The sequence below is a fragment of the Ochotona curzoniae genome, unplaced genomic scaffold (assembly GCF_017591425.1).
Source record: "Ochotona curzoniae isolate NIBS_2020 unplaced genomic scaffold, NIBS_Ocur_1.0 contig_2861, whole genome shotgun sequence".
Classification (NCBI taxonomy): Eukaryota; Metazoa; Chordata; class Mammalia; order Lagomorpha; family Ochotonidae; genus Ochotona; species Ochotona curzoniae.
The window spans coordinates 1829546-1845368 of NW_024465620.1; the positions used below are offsets into that span (position 1 = coordinate 1829546).

The 15823-nt window shown below is 54.4% G+C and overlaps 1 protein-coding gene across 7 annotated transcripts in view; it reads right to left on the reverse strand.

Annotated features, from left to right (window-relative positions):
* VRK3 (VRK serine/threonine kinase 3) overlaps nucleotides 1–15823 on the reverse strand; it is a 30642-nt gene that overhangs the window by 2847 nt on the left and 11972 nt on the right. For 3 of the 7 annotated variants that reach the window (XM_040978031.1, XM_040978029.1, XM_040978030.1), the window contains exons 6-12: nucleotides 14389–14455; nucleotides 13193–13277; nucleotides 12821–12926; nucleotides 11712–11804; nucleotides 7649–7781; nucleotides 5957–6077; nucleotides 2029–2141 (exon numbers count right to left, since the gene is read on the reverse strand). In XM_040978031.1, the coding sequence (XP_040833965.1) occupies nucleotides 2029–2141; nucleotides 5957–6077; nucleotides 7649–7781; nucleotides 11712–11804; nucleotides 12821–12926; nucleotides 13193–13277; nucleotides 14389–14455 (718 nt within the window). Of the gene's footprint in view, nucleotides 1–2016; nucleotides 2142–5956; nucleotides 6078–7648; nucleotides 7782–11711; nucleotides 11805–12820; nucleotides 12927–13192; nucleotides 13278–14388; nucleotides 14456–15823 lie in introns of those variants that run through there. The other 4 variants (XM_040978032.1, XR_005883617.1, XM_040978034.1 and 1 more) reach the window with 4 other exon arrangements.

Sequence of the window (15823 nt, forward strand, 5' to 3'; positions counted from 1 at the left end):
GTGATCTGTCAAGATCACTATCTCCCCTTCTCTATTTAATAATTACTTCCAAAATAAATAAATCTTTAAAAAAAGCAGTAATTTTACTCATCAAGCACCTAGGTTTGAAGCAGCTCTAAGGACAAAGGAAGTAGAGTACAAGACATAAACAAAATCACAATGGTTTTACAGAACAAAAAGACCTGTGCCTGTACCCACTTAGCCACTGTCCTTGCTGGCTGAGGTAGCCGAGGGTGCAGCTGCCCACAGGAGGGTGGCATGAGGGCCTCCCATTCCTGGGTGGCTTTGCTGCTGTACTCCCCATCCCAGTTCCAGGGGTGCCCTGGGGCTCCTGTGCCCTGCCAGGAAGCCACCTTGAGATTGCCCAGCAGGGGGGTTGTGTGACCCCATACAGCAGTGGTCACGCAGTCCAACCGAGCCTCCCAGAGCAGCCCCGACAAGCCAGCGCCACCTGCACGTGGGATGGTGGCCAGCACCGCTGCAGTGGCCTCAAGTGCCCCTCTCCTCCACCCTCTCCAAGCCCAGCGGAACCACCCGGCTGGACCCAGCTCAGGAACCCTCAAGTGCCTGAGAGGGAGGTTCTTTGAGGGACCCTGTGTTTAGGGGGCGAAACTGGCATGTACATCTGCATTACTCACTGGTTCTGCCCACGTGTGTCAATGTTATGGCGTTCAGGGGGTTGCATCCCAAAAGACTGCAGAGTGGTCTGGGAAGGGACACTTTTTTTATGTTGCACACTGCAGCTTAGTTAATTTATTTATTTTTATTGGAAAGTAAGATAGACAAAGAGGAAGGTCTTCCATCCATTGATCCACTCCCCAAGTGGCCACAATGGCTAGAGTTGTGCCGATACAAAGCCAAGAGCCAGGAGCCTCTTCCAGTTCTCCCATGTGGATACCGGCTCCCAAGGCTCTGGGCTGTCCACTGCTTTCCCAGGCCACAAGTAGGGAGCTGGAAAGGAAGCGGGGCTGCCAGGACACAAACCAGAGCCCATATGGGATACCGGTGCAGCAAGTGCAAGGTGAAGATTTTAGCCACTAGGCTTCCGTGCTGGGCCCTACAGTTTTTTTAGTGCAAACTGACTCATTCCCCAGTTGGCTGCAACAGCCAGAGCTGAGCCAATCTGAAGCCAGGAGCTTCTTCCAGGTCTCCTGTATGAGTGCAGGCTCCCAAGGCTCTGCGCCGTCCACTGCTTTCCCAGGCCATAAGCATGGAAGTAGATGGGAAGGGGAGCAGCAGGGACAAGAACTGGTGCTGGTATGGGATCCTGGCGTGTACAAGGCAAGGATTTAGCCACTGAGCTATCATTCCAGGGCCCAATCTGTCCTAATAAATGTCTAAAAAAAGAAAGCCCTGCGTCTGACTCACTGCCTGACTACATTGATTTCACAACTCGCTCAAGGCTACAGTTTCTACAGCTCTGTCACTGTGTATGCTTTCTCATACAGGATTCCTCAGATATGGACACCCAACACCTCTGGGAATTATTCCTCTTAAAGGAAGACCAGGACCCAGCCCGATAGCTCAGCTGGCTAATCCTCCCCTTCCAAGCACCGAGATCCCATATTGGGTCCAGGATCATGTCCTGGCTGCTCCGTATCCCATCCAGCTCCTTGCCTGTGGCCTGGGAAAGCAGCAGAGGATGGATGGTCCAAAGCCTTGGGACCCTGCACCTATTTGGGAGACCCCGAAGCTCCTGACTCCTGGCTTCGGATTGGCTCATCTCTGGCTGTTGTGGTCATTTGGTGAGTGAACCAGAAGATGGAAGATATTTCTTTCTGTCTCTCCTTCTCTCTGTAAACCTGTCTTTCCAATAAATAGTAATACTAAAATAATACTAAAAATAACAAAGGAAAAGCAGCAGCGGGTGGAAGCCAGCGTGCAGGGCAGGGTCCTGTCGGGGAGTGTGTCTGCCTGGTGTCCTGCTCACAGCCCTCCGTGAGATTCGAAGGTTTCTGTTTTCCCACAGTGAGTATGCACCTCACACACAGCTGAAAAACTCAGAAAAGGGCACAAATAGAGGCCAACCTGAGGAAGCAGGACCAGGTCGCTGTCCCATGCGCACCCCTTTTCCAGATGTACCTGAGGGCTGGATCAAGGGACCACGCAGTCCTGCCAGGATCTCCGGGTTGTCAAGAAACCTGAAGGTATACAAGGTCATGGGAAAGGTCACTTAGGGAAGGAGAGCAGCCCTGTCACACTGTGCACACTGGTCGTGCTGTCCGTGGCTGTTACACCCCTACAGCTGCTGTGCCCGCAGAGCCCCCTGCTGCTGGAGGCACCTGTTCCCACCACCTGGCCACACAGGGTCTCGGTGTGTGTCCATCACTCAGCACATCCAGCTGGCTCATTCGCATGGGCCTCTCCAGGAGTCACCCTGTCCTGCCTGAACCCCCGTGTCATCCCCACCTCCTCAGGTGGCTGCTTCCAACATGCCACCTTGGACAGGAAGCACAACCACACAAACACCCCGCAAGAAGTGGCCAGTGCAAAGGTGCTAGTTCACAAAGCACTGAGGCAGGGAGGCGGGGCTTTGCCTGGCTCCGCCCTCAAGGGCAGCTGGTCTTCTCCATTTCCACCATGCTGTGTCCCCAGGAGGCCACAGAGCACAGTGGGCATGGATTTGGGGGGATACAAACACCTCTAGCAAAGCAGGCAAATTCACAAACAGGCAATGTGTGATTAAAAAGCAACTGTACATATACACACCCATGCACACAGCATGTGAACATAGAAGTTCAAAGACACACACGGAGCCATCACTGTCTGTGCTCTGCCTTAGGCCCCATCACCTTCTCAGCTCACTGTGTCCATCCAGCCTCTGGCTGCTGCCCTTGCCTTTCTCTCCCTGAAGCTGAAAAGTCCCAAAGCTCCACCCTCCTGCTCCCCCACTCTCCTCCCCACTCCATCCTTCCACGCTCTGGGCCTGGCACAGGCCTCTTGCAAGCCCCCTCTCCATGCACCCTGACAGGACCCTGTCCCTCCACAGTCACAGCCCTGCCCTGACTCTCCAGTGCCCCACGGTTAATGCTTCTCCTACACCAGCAAAAACATCCTTGGATCCTGTGCGATGGCTCAGTTGCTAACCCTCAACCTTCAAGCGCCAGCATCCGATATGGGTGCCAGTTCATATCCTTGCTGCCCCACTTCCCAACCAGCATACTGCTTTTGGCCTTGGAACCTTGAACTTGCATGGGAGACCCAGAAGAAAACTCCTGGCTCCTGGCTTCGGATTGGTGCAGCTATGGCCCTTGCGGCAACTTGGGGAGTAAACTCACTGGACGGAATCTTTTTCTCTAGAGTCTGCTCCTCCAATGAAAATCTGCCTCTCCAATAAAAGTCTATCTTTTTTTAAAGAGGATTTTATTTTTTTATTGGAAAGTTGTATATACAGAGAGGAGAGACAGAAAGAAAGATCTTCCATCTGTTAGTTCACTCCCCAAATGGCTGCAACAGCCGCAGCTGCGCTAATCTGAAGGCAGGAGTCAGGAGCCTCTTCTGGGTCTCCCACGTGGGTGCAGGGTCCCAAGGCTTTGGGCCACCCTCGACTGCTTTCCTAGGCCACAAGTAGGGAGCTGGAAGGGAAGCAGGGCCACTAGGGTTAGAACTGGCGCCCATACGGAATCCCGGTGTGTGCAATGCCCTAGGGTTTAGCCCCTAGGCTACTACACTGGGCCCAAGGTAAATAAATCTTAACAAAAAAATCCTGGTCTCAGGTGCATGGCACAGCACTGTCCCCTTATGGGCATCCTGGTACTCCCTGGAGGAGTAATACTCCTGGGGTGGTGGCCCAGCAGTGACCCTGTCAGGCCAACCTCTGGTTCACTTGTGGGCACAATTTTACCTCACTTACAGCAGCCCAGGGCAGTGCTTGGTGAGCACCAGCTGGGTGAAAGAAGACTTCCCTGACACAGCCAGATGAGCCTCCCACAGTGTGCGGGGGCCAGAGCGGCCTTCTCTGCAGTCGTGCAGCCTGAGGTCCAAGGACTTCTTAGCTGCTGGCTGACCTGGACAGATGCCCTCAGACCCTAAGGCACTCACTGTGGAGTTACCTGAACAGAGTGGCGCCCGCACAGTGCCTGCCACTGGCAAATGTTAGCCTTGTACAGGTGGCTAGAAGCAGGCCCATGTGAGGTAACAGCCCTTCCTGGGTGTGTGTGAGTGGGAGGCCTGGAACGGCGTGGGGGTGGTGAAGGCGGGGCTCCCTGGGGGAAGGACAATGAACTTGAGGATGCAATGCAGGGCATGATGCCCTGTAAGCCAATCATCCACACCCAATACTTGTCTCCCAGGGATACGGCCCTTGGTAACACCTAAGCAGACAGGTGCAGCAGCCCTCAGGGGAGGCCAGGCAGCGCCACGGCTGAATCACAGCCCCACGTGACAGACAGCAAGGAAGAGCGTGATCTGGAGCCTGCAGAGGTCCCCATGGTCTGCCGTCTGCGCTCAGTAATGGCAGGACAGCGCAATGCGTTTCAGAGAGACAGGGAGAGACAGTCACAGAACTTGTATCCCAATGGGTTGTCATTTCCTTATTTCATTATTTACCTCTTGCTGTTAAATCTCTCAGTGGGCCTAGTTTAGCAATTCCGCTTGTCCACAGGTGAGAATAAGAAAACACGGCGGTAACGGGGCTCCATACAAACGGCATCCTGGGATGCACACTGAGGGCCAGCAGCAGCCGTGTGAGTGAGCGCATGACTCCATTTGCCTCTTTCTCGAAGTGGACACCACTACAACCCCACACAGGTGGTTTCAAAGCAGGAGTCAGAAACAGTGCATGGAGGAGAGCAAGGGATGGCTGAAGCTGAAACACAGTGCAGAGCATAAAGGGAGCCAGGAAGACAGGGGCTCCATCTATGCAAATGACCTGCCCACCACAAAAGAGCAAATGAACACACTTAAGTGAATACATCGGAGCCTCCAAGTGCCTACCACAGTCGACGGGAGGGACACAGCAGGTGCAAAGCAGACGAAGTCACATGAGAGCAAGGGGCCACGTGCCTGAATGACCTGGCACTCAGAACCAGGAAGTGCAATGGATGTCACATGGTCTGCCGAGGAACTTCCCTACCTTCCCACTCCACCCTTTCAGCTAACCTCACCCTTGCTGGGATTCTGAGGGCAGCTCCTACCATGTTACTGAGACCCAAGTCAGCTGACTCTACACCTCTACTTTAGACGCAGCAGTGACCGCTGTGAATGACCCATGCATGGTAACACTGGGCCTCCAAGGCCACACTGCATCGAGACCCCAAGCTCTGTAGCTCCAGAAACCTCCGCTGTCACACAGGGGTATTGTCACACAAGCTCCAGCACTCTGCACCCAGCTGCCGGCTGTCTGTGGTACTGAGCCCAGCTCCTCAGCAGGTCCTGTCCCGGTGTGTGGTGCCAAGCCACACAGGGCTGCCTGCTGTCCGTGGTGCTGAAACCCACAGGTGCAGCAACTCCCACCAAGGCCGCCTACTGTGTGCTGTCCTTGGTGCTGAATGTCTAAACCAGACTTGGCAGGACCTGGTGGTTATCTTTGTGGAGGTGAAAGCATTAGGCAGCTAGGGGTAGAAGATGCTGGACAGGGCCTGGGCCTAACCTGCTCAGGCTGACCATGTGGCATGAATGATGACTTGAGATGCCCTGGATTCTCAGAGTTCTACGAGTCTGACTCCAAGTCCTTGCACAACTCAGAGTGGGTGACCTCAAAGAGGCAGGCACTGAGATACGAGAAGGCAGACTTCTTACACAATGCTCCACAGCAGTACAGGTGTTGCCCCAAAGCCCACACTGCTGCCTGCTGGGATGGACAGTGGAGCACGCACTGGAGATGGCAGGGGCCTCAGGTTCTGTCAGATGCTGCCTCCCCTCCCTTCCTGGCCCCGGCTGGGTCCTGAGCTCTTGCCCTCTGTAGGGTGCCAAGCTGGTGCTGGATCCTCCTGACCCCCACAACTCCCCAACTCACTTCTGTTTCTGCTTCATGATATCCTCGGTGTTGGGCAGGCAGCTTGTCCACGGCAGGACCCCGTACAGCCACTTCAGCATGCAGTAGCCTAGGGCCTGCAGGTCACTGCGGCGGGAGGGCCCTGGAGGGGGAGGGGCAGCTCAGTCCTGACACTCCTCTCTCTGATGTGTCCACACCTTCTATTGCTCTCTGATCAACTCAGCTATGTATACATGTCTCATCAGCTGGCCCTTCGCTCGCACTCTCGCCCTGCGGCCTCTCACTCGCTGGCTCATTCACACTCACTCCTCACCTGCTCTGCTTTCATTCATGCAGTCAACGAATGCCCATGCCAGGCCCCATCTCACATCCGGAGAGCCCGGACAAGAGTCGGCCTGGGTCCCAGCCCGTGATAGTCAGGGGACACAGTCTGAGCTATAGGCAAGATAGGCTGGGTCCCGGGGAGTTTGATGGGACCCCAACCCCAGGTGGAGCATGGAGGAGACTGAGGTGTACCCCTCCTTCTACCCCTTGCTGTGGGCTTAGAGGACCATCTGTACAAACCCTCAGTAACCACTGGCCACCAACTGAACCAACCTCTGCTGGCTGGGCGGTGTGCAGTTTCTCTCCCCGCCCTGGAATCCAGCGCGGGAGGAGCACCTGGGAGCAGGTGGGTTACACTGTGCCCTGCAACACCGGGACCTCACATGGCATGCTCATGCCTTGGCTGCTCTGCTTCTGATCCAGCTCCCTGCCTATGCACCCGGGGGGACAGTGCAGCACTGCCCCAAGAGCCCGGGCCCCTGCCAACCACATGAGACCCGGCTCAAGTTCCTGGCGATTTACTGACTTTGGCCACTTGGGGATTGAACCAGAAGATGGAAGATCTTTTTCTCTAGCTTTGTCAACTCTTTAATTAATTAATTAATTAATTAATCAATCTTTTAAAAAGAAATACAGTTTGGAACCGGTGTGGTAGTCTAGCAGCTAAACCCTACCACCTTGCATGCACCATATGGGTATCAGTTCTAATCTCAGCAGCCCCGTTTCCCATCCGGCTCCCTGCCTGTGGCCTGGGAGAGCAGTTGAGGATGGCCTGGCCCAAAGCCTTGGGATCCTGCACCCACACAGGAGTCCTGGAGGAAGCTCCTGGCTCCTGTTTCAGACTGGCACAGCTCCGGCCTTTGTGACCACTTAGGAAGTGAATCAACGGATGGAGGATCTTCATTTTTGTCTCTCCTCCATTCTGTACATACGACTTTCCAATAAAAATAAAATAAATCTTAAAAAACAAAAACAGACAAAAAATTCTTAAAATAAAAGAGTACAATTCAAGGAAGCCTCCCTGGATCACCCTGCTATTCTGCACATGACTCCTGGATCGTCTCAGCCTCACCTGAGGCTCCAGCTGGTGCGACCCGGGACACTGCAGTGACCTGGGCCTTCGCCTGGACTCACGCCCCCAACTCCAGATGTGCCCATCATGGCCTCCTCAGGCTCTCTGGACAACTCTAGGGCAGCTGTCACCTCCCAACGCACAACACGCCATGAACCCCATCCTCTGCTACTCAAGCTGCCCTGTTGTGGTGGTGGTGTACCCCAGGTTCTAGTATCAACCCTCTTCTGTCCTTGGGGTACATCTCTGTTCATTTGTCTGCCATCCGCAGGAGAGGCCTGTCCCTACGGTCTCAAGCCGCCCCGCTGGGCCCTTACCGCAGCCCTTGTGCAGGTCCATGCTGATGAACTCGAGGTCCCCCTCGTGTGGACTCCTGCTGCCTTCCGCGTAGGCCACGTGCCTGCCCTCTGGACAGTAGCGGTAGGTGAAGCCGTAGCCCCCCAGGGTCACCTGTGCACGAGGGAAGAGCAGACCAACTCGGAGTCAGGAGTGCAGGGTCGAGTCAACCAACCCATGCACAAGGTGCACTCACCTAACGGCCAAGGCACGTTCACGGTAAAAAATGCCACACAGTATGCAAAGGTGAGAAGTGAAAAGCAGCCAAACAAACTATTTGTATCATCCCACCCGAAGCCCACTAGCCCAAAGGAACCATGAGTAAGTCCACCCATCATTCCACATGTCCACGCTTCAAGCAGCCAGATGAATGCTGTGAGGGGGCAGGCTCTGGATTTTTATAGAAGCAGCACACACTTCCTGCTATTTTACACTCAACATTTTGCATTTGTTAAAAAGATTTCTCTGGTCCGGCGTGATAGCATAGTGGTTAAAGTCCTCGCCTTGCACGTGCTGGGATCCCACATGGATGCCGGTTCTAATCCTGGTGGCCCCGCTTCCCATCCAGCTCCTTGCCTGTGGCCTGGGAAAACAGTCGAGGATGGCCCAAAGCCTTGGGACCCTGCACCTGTGTGGGAGTCCCGGAAGAGCTCCTGGCTCCTGGCTTCGGATTGGCGCAGCTGCAGCCGTTGCGGCTGCTTGTCTTTCCAATAAAAATAAATAAATCTTTAACAACAAAAAAATATTTCTCTTTATCTGAAAGGCAGGTTTACAGAAAGAGACGGGGAGGTCTTTCATCCGCTGGTTCACTTCCCAAATGGCCATAATGGCCATAACTGAGCTGATCCAAAGCTAGGAGCCAGAAGTTTCTAAGTTTCCCACATGGACGCAGGAGCCATCTTTTGCTGCTCTCTCAGGCCATAAGCAGTGAGTTGGATTAAAGTGGAAAGTCTAGGACATGAATGCTGCATATATGGGACGCCAGCACCGAAGGTGGAGGATTGGTCTGCCTTGCCATCATGCCAGCCCTAGTTTTTGCATTTTTAAACAATTAACATTCATTTCCATTTATTTGAAAGAGAAAGTTTCCATGACTCGTTCATTCTTTCAGAGGCCCACAACGGCGGTGGTTGGGCCCAGGCTGAAGCTGTGACTCAGCCCTCATGGTCTCCCGCATGGCCGGCAGGGACCAAAGCCCTGAACATCACCTACTACCTTGCAGGATCTGCCTCAGCAGAAAGCTGCAGCTGGACAGAGTGGCTGGGACTCAAACCTAGACAGGCAGATAAGGAGTGGTGTGGGCATCCCAGCTGATGGCTTGACCAGCAGGATGAACATGCTCTGGACACGGACTCTGGACCCGGGAGCCTGGGCTGATGCCAGTTTAGCCCTTGGCTACCTGTGCAAACACAGGTGGGTTAGGGTGTCTCTGCTTTGGCTGCTCCACTTACAAGTGGATGGGAGCCATCCCTCCACAAAGGCCTGCTTGGAGGCTCAGGGAGGCCGAGCTGCAAGGTGCTCCTGTGGCAGGTGCACGAAGCTGCATTCAACTCCATCAGATGAGGAGCAGACAACTGTCGGCTCTGCCTGAGAGCGCCTCGGCACCCCGCTCTCCCCTCACTCCTGGTCACTTCCAACGCTGGGTAGGTCCTCTTGATGCAGCAACACAACTGGGCCTGGGCATTGAGACCTGCCGTCGGACATCACCCTTGTGTCTGCTGGCTGCTTCTGGTAAAGGGGTGTTTGAGTGGAACAAGCAGAGCCAACTGCTGGGGTGGGGCCTCACCCCTCTGCTGGAGACTGGAGCACAGCAGGCAGCTGAGGGACTCCTGTCTGCCAGGAGCAGTGTTCGCACACTGCCACACTGGCTTCTTCCCGGCCTCATGCCTGCTGGCTGGCCCGAGGACCAGAACACACGGCCAGCTCTCCTGGGGTCCAGCTGGTGAGCGGAGTATCAGCCTCCAGCCACACAGTCACCTCACACATGACACACACGCATGTAACACACACCTATACACAGACACACACATTTATATATGCCACACAACACACAGATGCACACACACACACCTATACTCAGAAGGGTGCACCTACATGACACACACACACACACACACACCTCCCCCTGCTGGCTGTGTCTGGAAAACGAGCACACAGTTCCGGTGTTTTCTGCAGTGGCTCTGGTGCTCACGTGGTCAGCTTCGGCTACATCGCTCACCGGAAGGAAAGCCTGCCTGACCATAAGCAACGCACAAGCCAGACAAGCCCAGTGATGGAAGAGCCAGCATCCCAAAGACAAGGCTGGCATGGCCAGATCCAGCCAGGCCTGAAGGCTGTGGAAGCCTGGGTTTACCCGTTCTAAAGAGCGGTAAGTTGCACACCCACCCCTGTGTGCTAAATTGGGGTTCTTTCATTTATAACTGAAAGAGTACTTAAAATCTATTTTAAAATTCTCTGGAATCAGCACCCTGGCTAGGGGTGTGTGGCAGGTGTTTCTTGTTTTAACTATTATAACTGGCATTGTCAGAACACCTCATACATGTATCTTCAAACATTCTGTAACTAGGTGGGTGGCAGAGTTTCTTCAAAGAGCAGCTGGGAGGCCAGCGTGGGCACAGTATGTCAGGCTTTCACTCGTACAGGTGCTGACTGGAGTCTTGGCTGCTCCACTTCCAAGCCAGTTCCCTGCTGGCTGGTGTGTCTGGAAAAGCAGCAGACAGTTCAACTGCTTGGGCCTCGGCCCACTTGGAGGATCAAGATGGGGCTCCAGGCTCCTGGCGTTAGCCTGGCCCAGGCTTGGCCGTTGTGGCCATTTGAGGAGTCAATCAGCAGCTGCAAGTGCCCTCGGGCTCACTCTATAATACAAATAAATATTTAAAAAGCAAAAAGAGAGAGAGAGAGAGAGAGAGAGAGAGAGAGGAACTGGTCCCGGTGTGGTAACCTAGCAGCTAAGTCCTCACCTTGCACACACCAGGATCCCATACGGGTGCCCGTTCATATCCAGGCAGCATCGCTTCTCGGCCTTTTGGCTAAGATCAAGTGCAGTTCATATCCCGGCAGCTCCACTTCCCATCCAGCTCCCTGGGAAAGCAGCCGAGGACGGCCCAAAGTGTTGGGACCCTGCATGCACGTGGGAGACCCAGAAGAAGCTCCTGGCTCCTGGCTTCAGAATGGCTCAGCTCCGGCCATTGCAGTCACTTGGGGAGTGAATCATTGGATGGAAGACTTTCTTCTCTGTCTCTCCTCTTCTTTGTATATCTGACTTTCCAATTAAAAAAAAAAAAAAAAACTGAAGTCAAACTAACTTTAAGTAGATTGCTTTTTTTTTTTAAGATTTTATTTATTTTTATTACAAAGTTTAAGTAGATTGCTTTTTTTTATTGGGAAGACTTAATTACTTTTTTCTTTTACTGGAAAGGCAGATATTCAGAGAGAAAGATTATCCATCCGCTGGCTCACTCCCCAAGTGGCTGTCAACTGCTGGTGCTGAGCCAATACGAAACTAGGAGCCAGGAGCCTCTTCTGGGTCTCCCACGTGGGTGCAGGGTCCCAAGGCTTTGGGCCATCCACTGCTTTCCCAGACCACAGGCAGGGAGCTGGATGGGAAGTGGAGCAGCTAGGATTATAACCAGTACCCATATGGGATTTCAGCGCAAGCAAGGTGAGGACTTTAGCCATGAGGCTATTGTGCCAGGCCCAATTGCTATTTTCAAATTACCTTTTAAGAAGGTAACTGCATTTCCAGTAAATGACATTAGTGCTTTTTATTTTGCCCACCCAGGGGGTGAAAAATAATAAACCGTTCTAATTTGTACGACAAATTGAACTCGGGAGGTTGGGTATCTTTCCAAACAATCCAGGAACCTGTGGACTGCGTTTTCAATGAGCTGTTCTTCTCACCCTTTGCCCGTTGGCCAGCAAGGCGCCTAACTTTCCTTATTCCACAGCATCTCTTTCCACTGCAGCCACCCTCTGTGTGCAGCAAGCACTGTCCCTGGCGGTGGGGACGGGGGCCCTGCCAGGCCCAGAGAACCTGGTTCTCACCTGGCTCAGGTCATGCGGGCTCACAAAGACGTTTGCAGCCGTCACGTTGCCATGGACGTACTCGTTCTCGTGGAGGAACTCCAGGGCGTCCAGCTGGGGGGGGGAGAGGAGCATCTCGGCATCTCTGAGTGACACGACTCGCACAGACGCTGCCGGCTGAGCGAGCTCGCGCTGCTGGCTGTCGCCGGCCAAAGATGCCTGTGGCTGTCTGGGAGGTGAGGGCAGTCGCAGGCCGGGGAGCAGGGAGTTATCTGGTGTTCCCCTGCACCAACAGCCTCATCCCTCCAGAGCACAGGCAAGCAGCTTCCACCAGCAGCTCCAGTGCGCCACTGCACCTCCTGGGGGTCTTCTTGTCCTGTCTGTGTCACTCCCTCCTGGACCCCAGGCCACGCCAGGCACCAGGTTCAACCTGCTCTACTTTAACAAACAGCCTGGTGGTGTTCCTCAGGCAGAGCCTCACGCAGCCCGCATCTGCTCCAGTTGATCCCCACGGTGTCCCTGAGACCTGCAGTATCAGAAGCTGACCCTGCCCTTCTGCTCCCCATCCTCCTGGCACCCTCCTAACAGAACCCCCAGCTCCTCAGACTGGGTCAGGCTGTGTGGCCTGGTTGCCGCTGACCGCTCCACTCTGACCTGGCACCTCACTGCCCCTGTGACGTACAGAGGGCCTTCCTGTTCACTGCCAGTGTGGAGATGGTTCCTCTCGGATCCACTGCTCGACAGTGCTGCCCTGGCTACACTGAGTGCCGAGCCATGAAAACCAGGACTGGACGACTCGCTGCTCTACCCTGGCTCCTGGAGAGGATAAACGGGTGAACCAATGACAGAAGCCACATGCTCTTTCCCATATTAGCTTCTGCAAAGCAGCTGTGCCCTTGGCATTTTCTGTCCCCTTGTTCCCACTCCCCAGGTACGTACTGGCTTAGAGATCACCTCTGCCAAGAAGCCCACTCCAGTGTTCATCTGGAGGCCAGGGCCCTTCGTTCACACCCAGGGCTCCCCAGGAACAATGCCTGTGCCCAATGTCTGCCTGCATCAGGGCACAGAGCAGTGGGGGCTTGTGGCACACAGGCAGCACCAACCGAGATGTAGCAATGTCAGGTACGTACCAGCCGGCAGCCCACCTGCAGCACACACCTGTCCGACACCACGTGCTGTGGGGCGTCTTCTAGGACCGCCTGGAGGCTCTTCCCCAGGCTGGGGAACACCAAGAACCTGGAAGAAGACACCAGCACCCCAGCAGGTGGGGAACCCAGAGACATCAGGGATGCAGGCACACCCAGGACAGAGGCGGTGCAACTCTGGTTGAGGGCTACAGGGCCTGGCCCCAGTGGACAACAGGGTTCCCATGGGCCCGGCACGAGCCAGGCTCAACACTGCAGGGAGCAGGCAAGCAAGTAAGTGGCCCGTGGCTCCTGAGTTCCAGCCAGACCCGCATGTGGTCACAGGAGGTGAGGCGGGTGGCACAGGAGGGGGCTCACCTGTACTTGTCCTGGTGAATGCCGAAACCCACACAGGTGGGGATTGCCAGGAGGGGGTTTGATTTCAACTTCTTCCACTTGTTCACTGTGGGGAGGCAGAGGCTCGAGGTCAGAGATCACTTGGTTCAGACCCCCGGGGACGACAACCCATCTCACACGGACCCAGAGTCTCCCAGCTAGAGGCAACGCCTTTGGAGGAGGGTGATGGCGGGAGGCGTGTGGGGTGAGGGTGGTGCAGGCGGCCTGTGCAGGTCTGACATACATATCCATGGGTGACAGGTGGTGACTTCTGTGTACTTAAGTCTCTGGTGAGTGGAGGGAATAGGAATGGTAGAGAACAGCTGGCCCGGTCAACAGGTGCCCAATACGGCCACGGGTCACTGGACTATACCTCTGTCTTTCCTGTAGGACCTCAGTGCGCTGGGACTGTCGGCCGGCTGACCGGGGGGAACAGAACCAATGCCAGGGTGACTGCCAATTCTTTGATGTCAATAGATCCCACCAGATCCAATCCTGAGCCCCCCTGGGACCTGACTGACAGTGGCATGGGCCAGAGGCATGTCAGCCTCACTGTGGGCCCTACCCTCCCTACACAGCTGCAGCCATCCACAGTCCGGGGACAGGGAAGAGACGGTGGGGGACATGACAGACTGCTGGGCATTTACTTTTGCTTCACATGTAACACGCCTGACTAAACTTTATGATTTTGTATAACAGCTGTGTGTGACGACCAGCTTGCAGGGGCCAGCACTGGTGCACAGCAGTGGAAGCGGCTTCAAGTCTCAGCTGCCCTGCTTCTGCTCTGGCTCCTTGCTAGTGCAGCTGAGAAGGCAGCAGCAGACTGAGTCCTTGGACCCCCTGCCACCCACGTTCGAGATCTAGACAGAGTTTCAGGCTTCCGGCTTTGGCCTGGCCCAGCCCCAGCTCTTGCTGCCATTTGGGGAGTCAACCAGCAAGTAGAAGATCCTTTTTTTTGTTTCTCTTCCCCTTCTCTGTTACTCTTTCTTTCAAATAAATACATCTTTTGATAAAATCAATCAGCTTGCAGAATGCCTAAGAATGGCACATTTGCCCCCAAGGAGATGGCCTGAGCCAGGTGTGACATCACCGTCTGTCTCATGAGTGATGAGAGTTGGGGATGACACTCGGGGTGCTGACAGGGCTGACGGAGCCGTGGCCCACTCCCCACGGAGTACCTTGCAGAGGCTTGGCAGCCCGCTGGAAGAAGTTCTGCTCGTTGAACAGACGTCCGTCCTTGGCGTCCTGGTGGGAAGGGCACAGAGCTGTCACACTGGACTTGAGCAGCGGGCTCCGGCTCACTACCGGCAGTTAGTACCCCAGCTAAGGCAACAGTGACCGGTTCCTTACCAAGGCCCCTGGACCTGAACCCAATTTCCGGGGAGCGGCGGGGGCACGCAACTGGGACCGCAGGCTCTCAGCACCTACACTCCTTTGCTGTTGCATGTTAGGATCCACAGTTTCCCTAGACACACAGCCTTCAGTTAAAAACTACGCTGCCCCCTTTGCATTAAAGGCTGACCCCATGACCAAATTCTGGCCAATGAGATGAGATGCAAGCAGGAGAAATGAAGTCAGCTTCCAGCTTCCATGCTTAAAAGGCTGGGACACGCCCTTCCTCTTCTCCTGTGTCTTTAAGCTGGAACACAGAGGTGACAGCAGGAGCTAAAACAGCCATTCCAGCCTGAGATGGAGGTATTTGAATAAAGGGAGACAGAGTAACAAGGAAGAAGAAAACTGGGCTCCATGATGAAGGAACCATCTTAGCCCTGGGCCACTGCCTTACAATTGAAAATGAAGAAGCAATAAAGTGCTACATTGAGAAGCCACTGTTAATATGAGATCCCTTTTTATAAAAAATGGCAAACCACTTATGCTGAACACAGCTGATGCAGCTGTCTTTTTTTTTTTTTTTTTAAGCTTTACTTATTTTTTATTGCCAAGGTAGATCTACAGAGAGAAGGAAAGACAGAGAGAAAAGATGTTCCATCCACTGCTTTACCCCTCCCAAGCGGCCACAGTGGCCAGAGCTGAGCCAATCCAAAGCCAGGAGCCAGGAGCTCCTTCTGGGTCTCCTACGCAGGTGCAGGGTCCCAAGGTTTTAGATTGTCCTCCACTGCTTCCCCAGGCTACAAGAAGTGGGCTGGATTGGAAGTGGAGAATCCAGGACACCACAAACTGGTGCCCATATGGTATCCTAGCACATGCGAGGTGAGGATTTAGCCACTGTGCCTTCGCACCGGGCCCTGCAGCTGTGTTCCTAAGGCCTGGCTCCACTTGAGAGTCTATCCTCCTGCTAATGTGGACTGTGGGAGTCAGCAGTGACAGCTCATGTCCTCGAGTCCCTGCCAGTCACATGGGAAATAGAAGCTGAGCTCCTGCCTCCTGGAGCTGGCCTGGCCCAGTCCTGGCTGTTAGTAATTTGGGCGAGTAAATCAGCAGATAGGAGCATACTCTCTTTATTTGTGTCTCTCACATAAACAATAAATAAATCATTTGTAAAAACCCAAAGCTGGGCCCGGCGCGGTGGCGCAAGTGGTTAAGGTCCTCGCCTAGCACGCCAGGGATCCCATATGGACGCCAGTTCTATCCTGGCAGCCCCGCTTCCCTTCC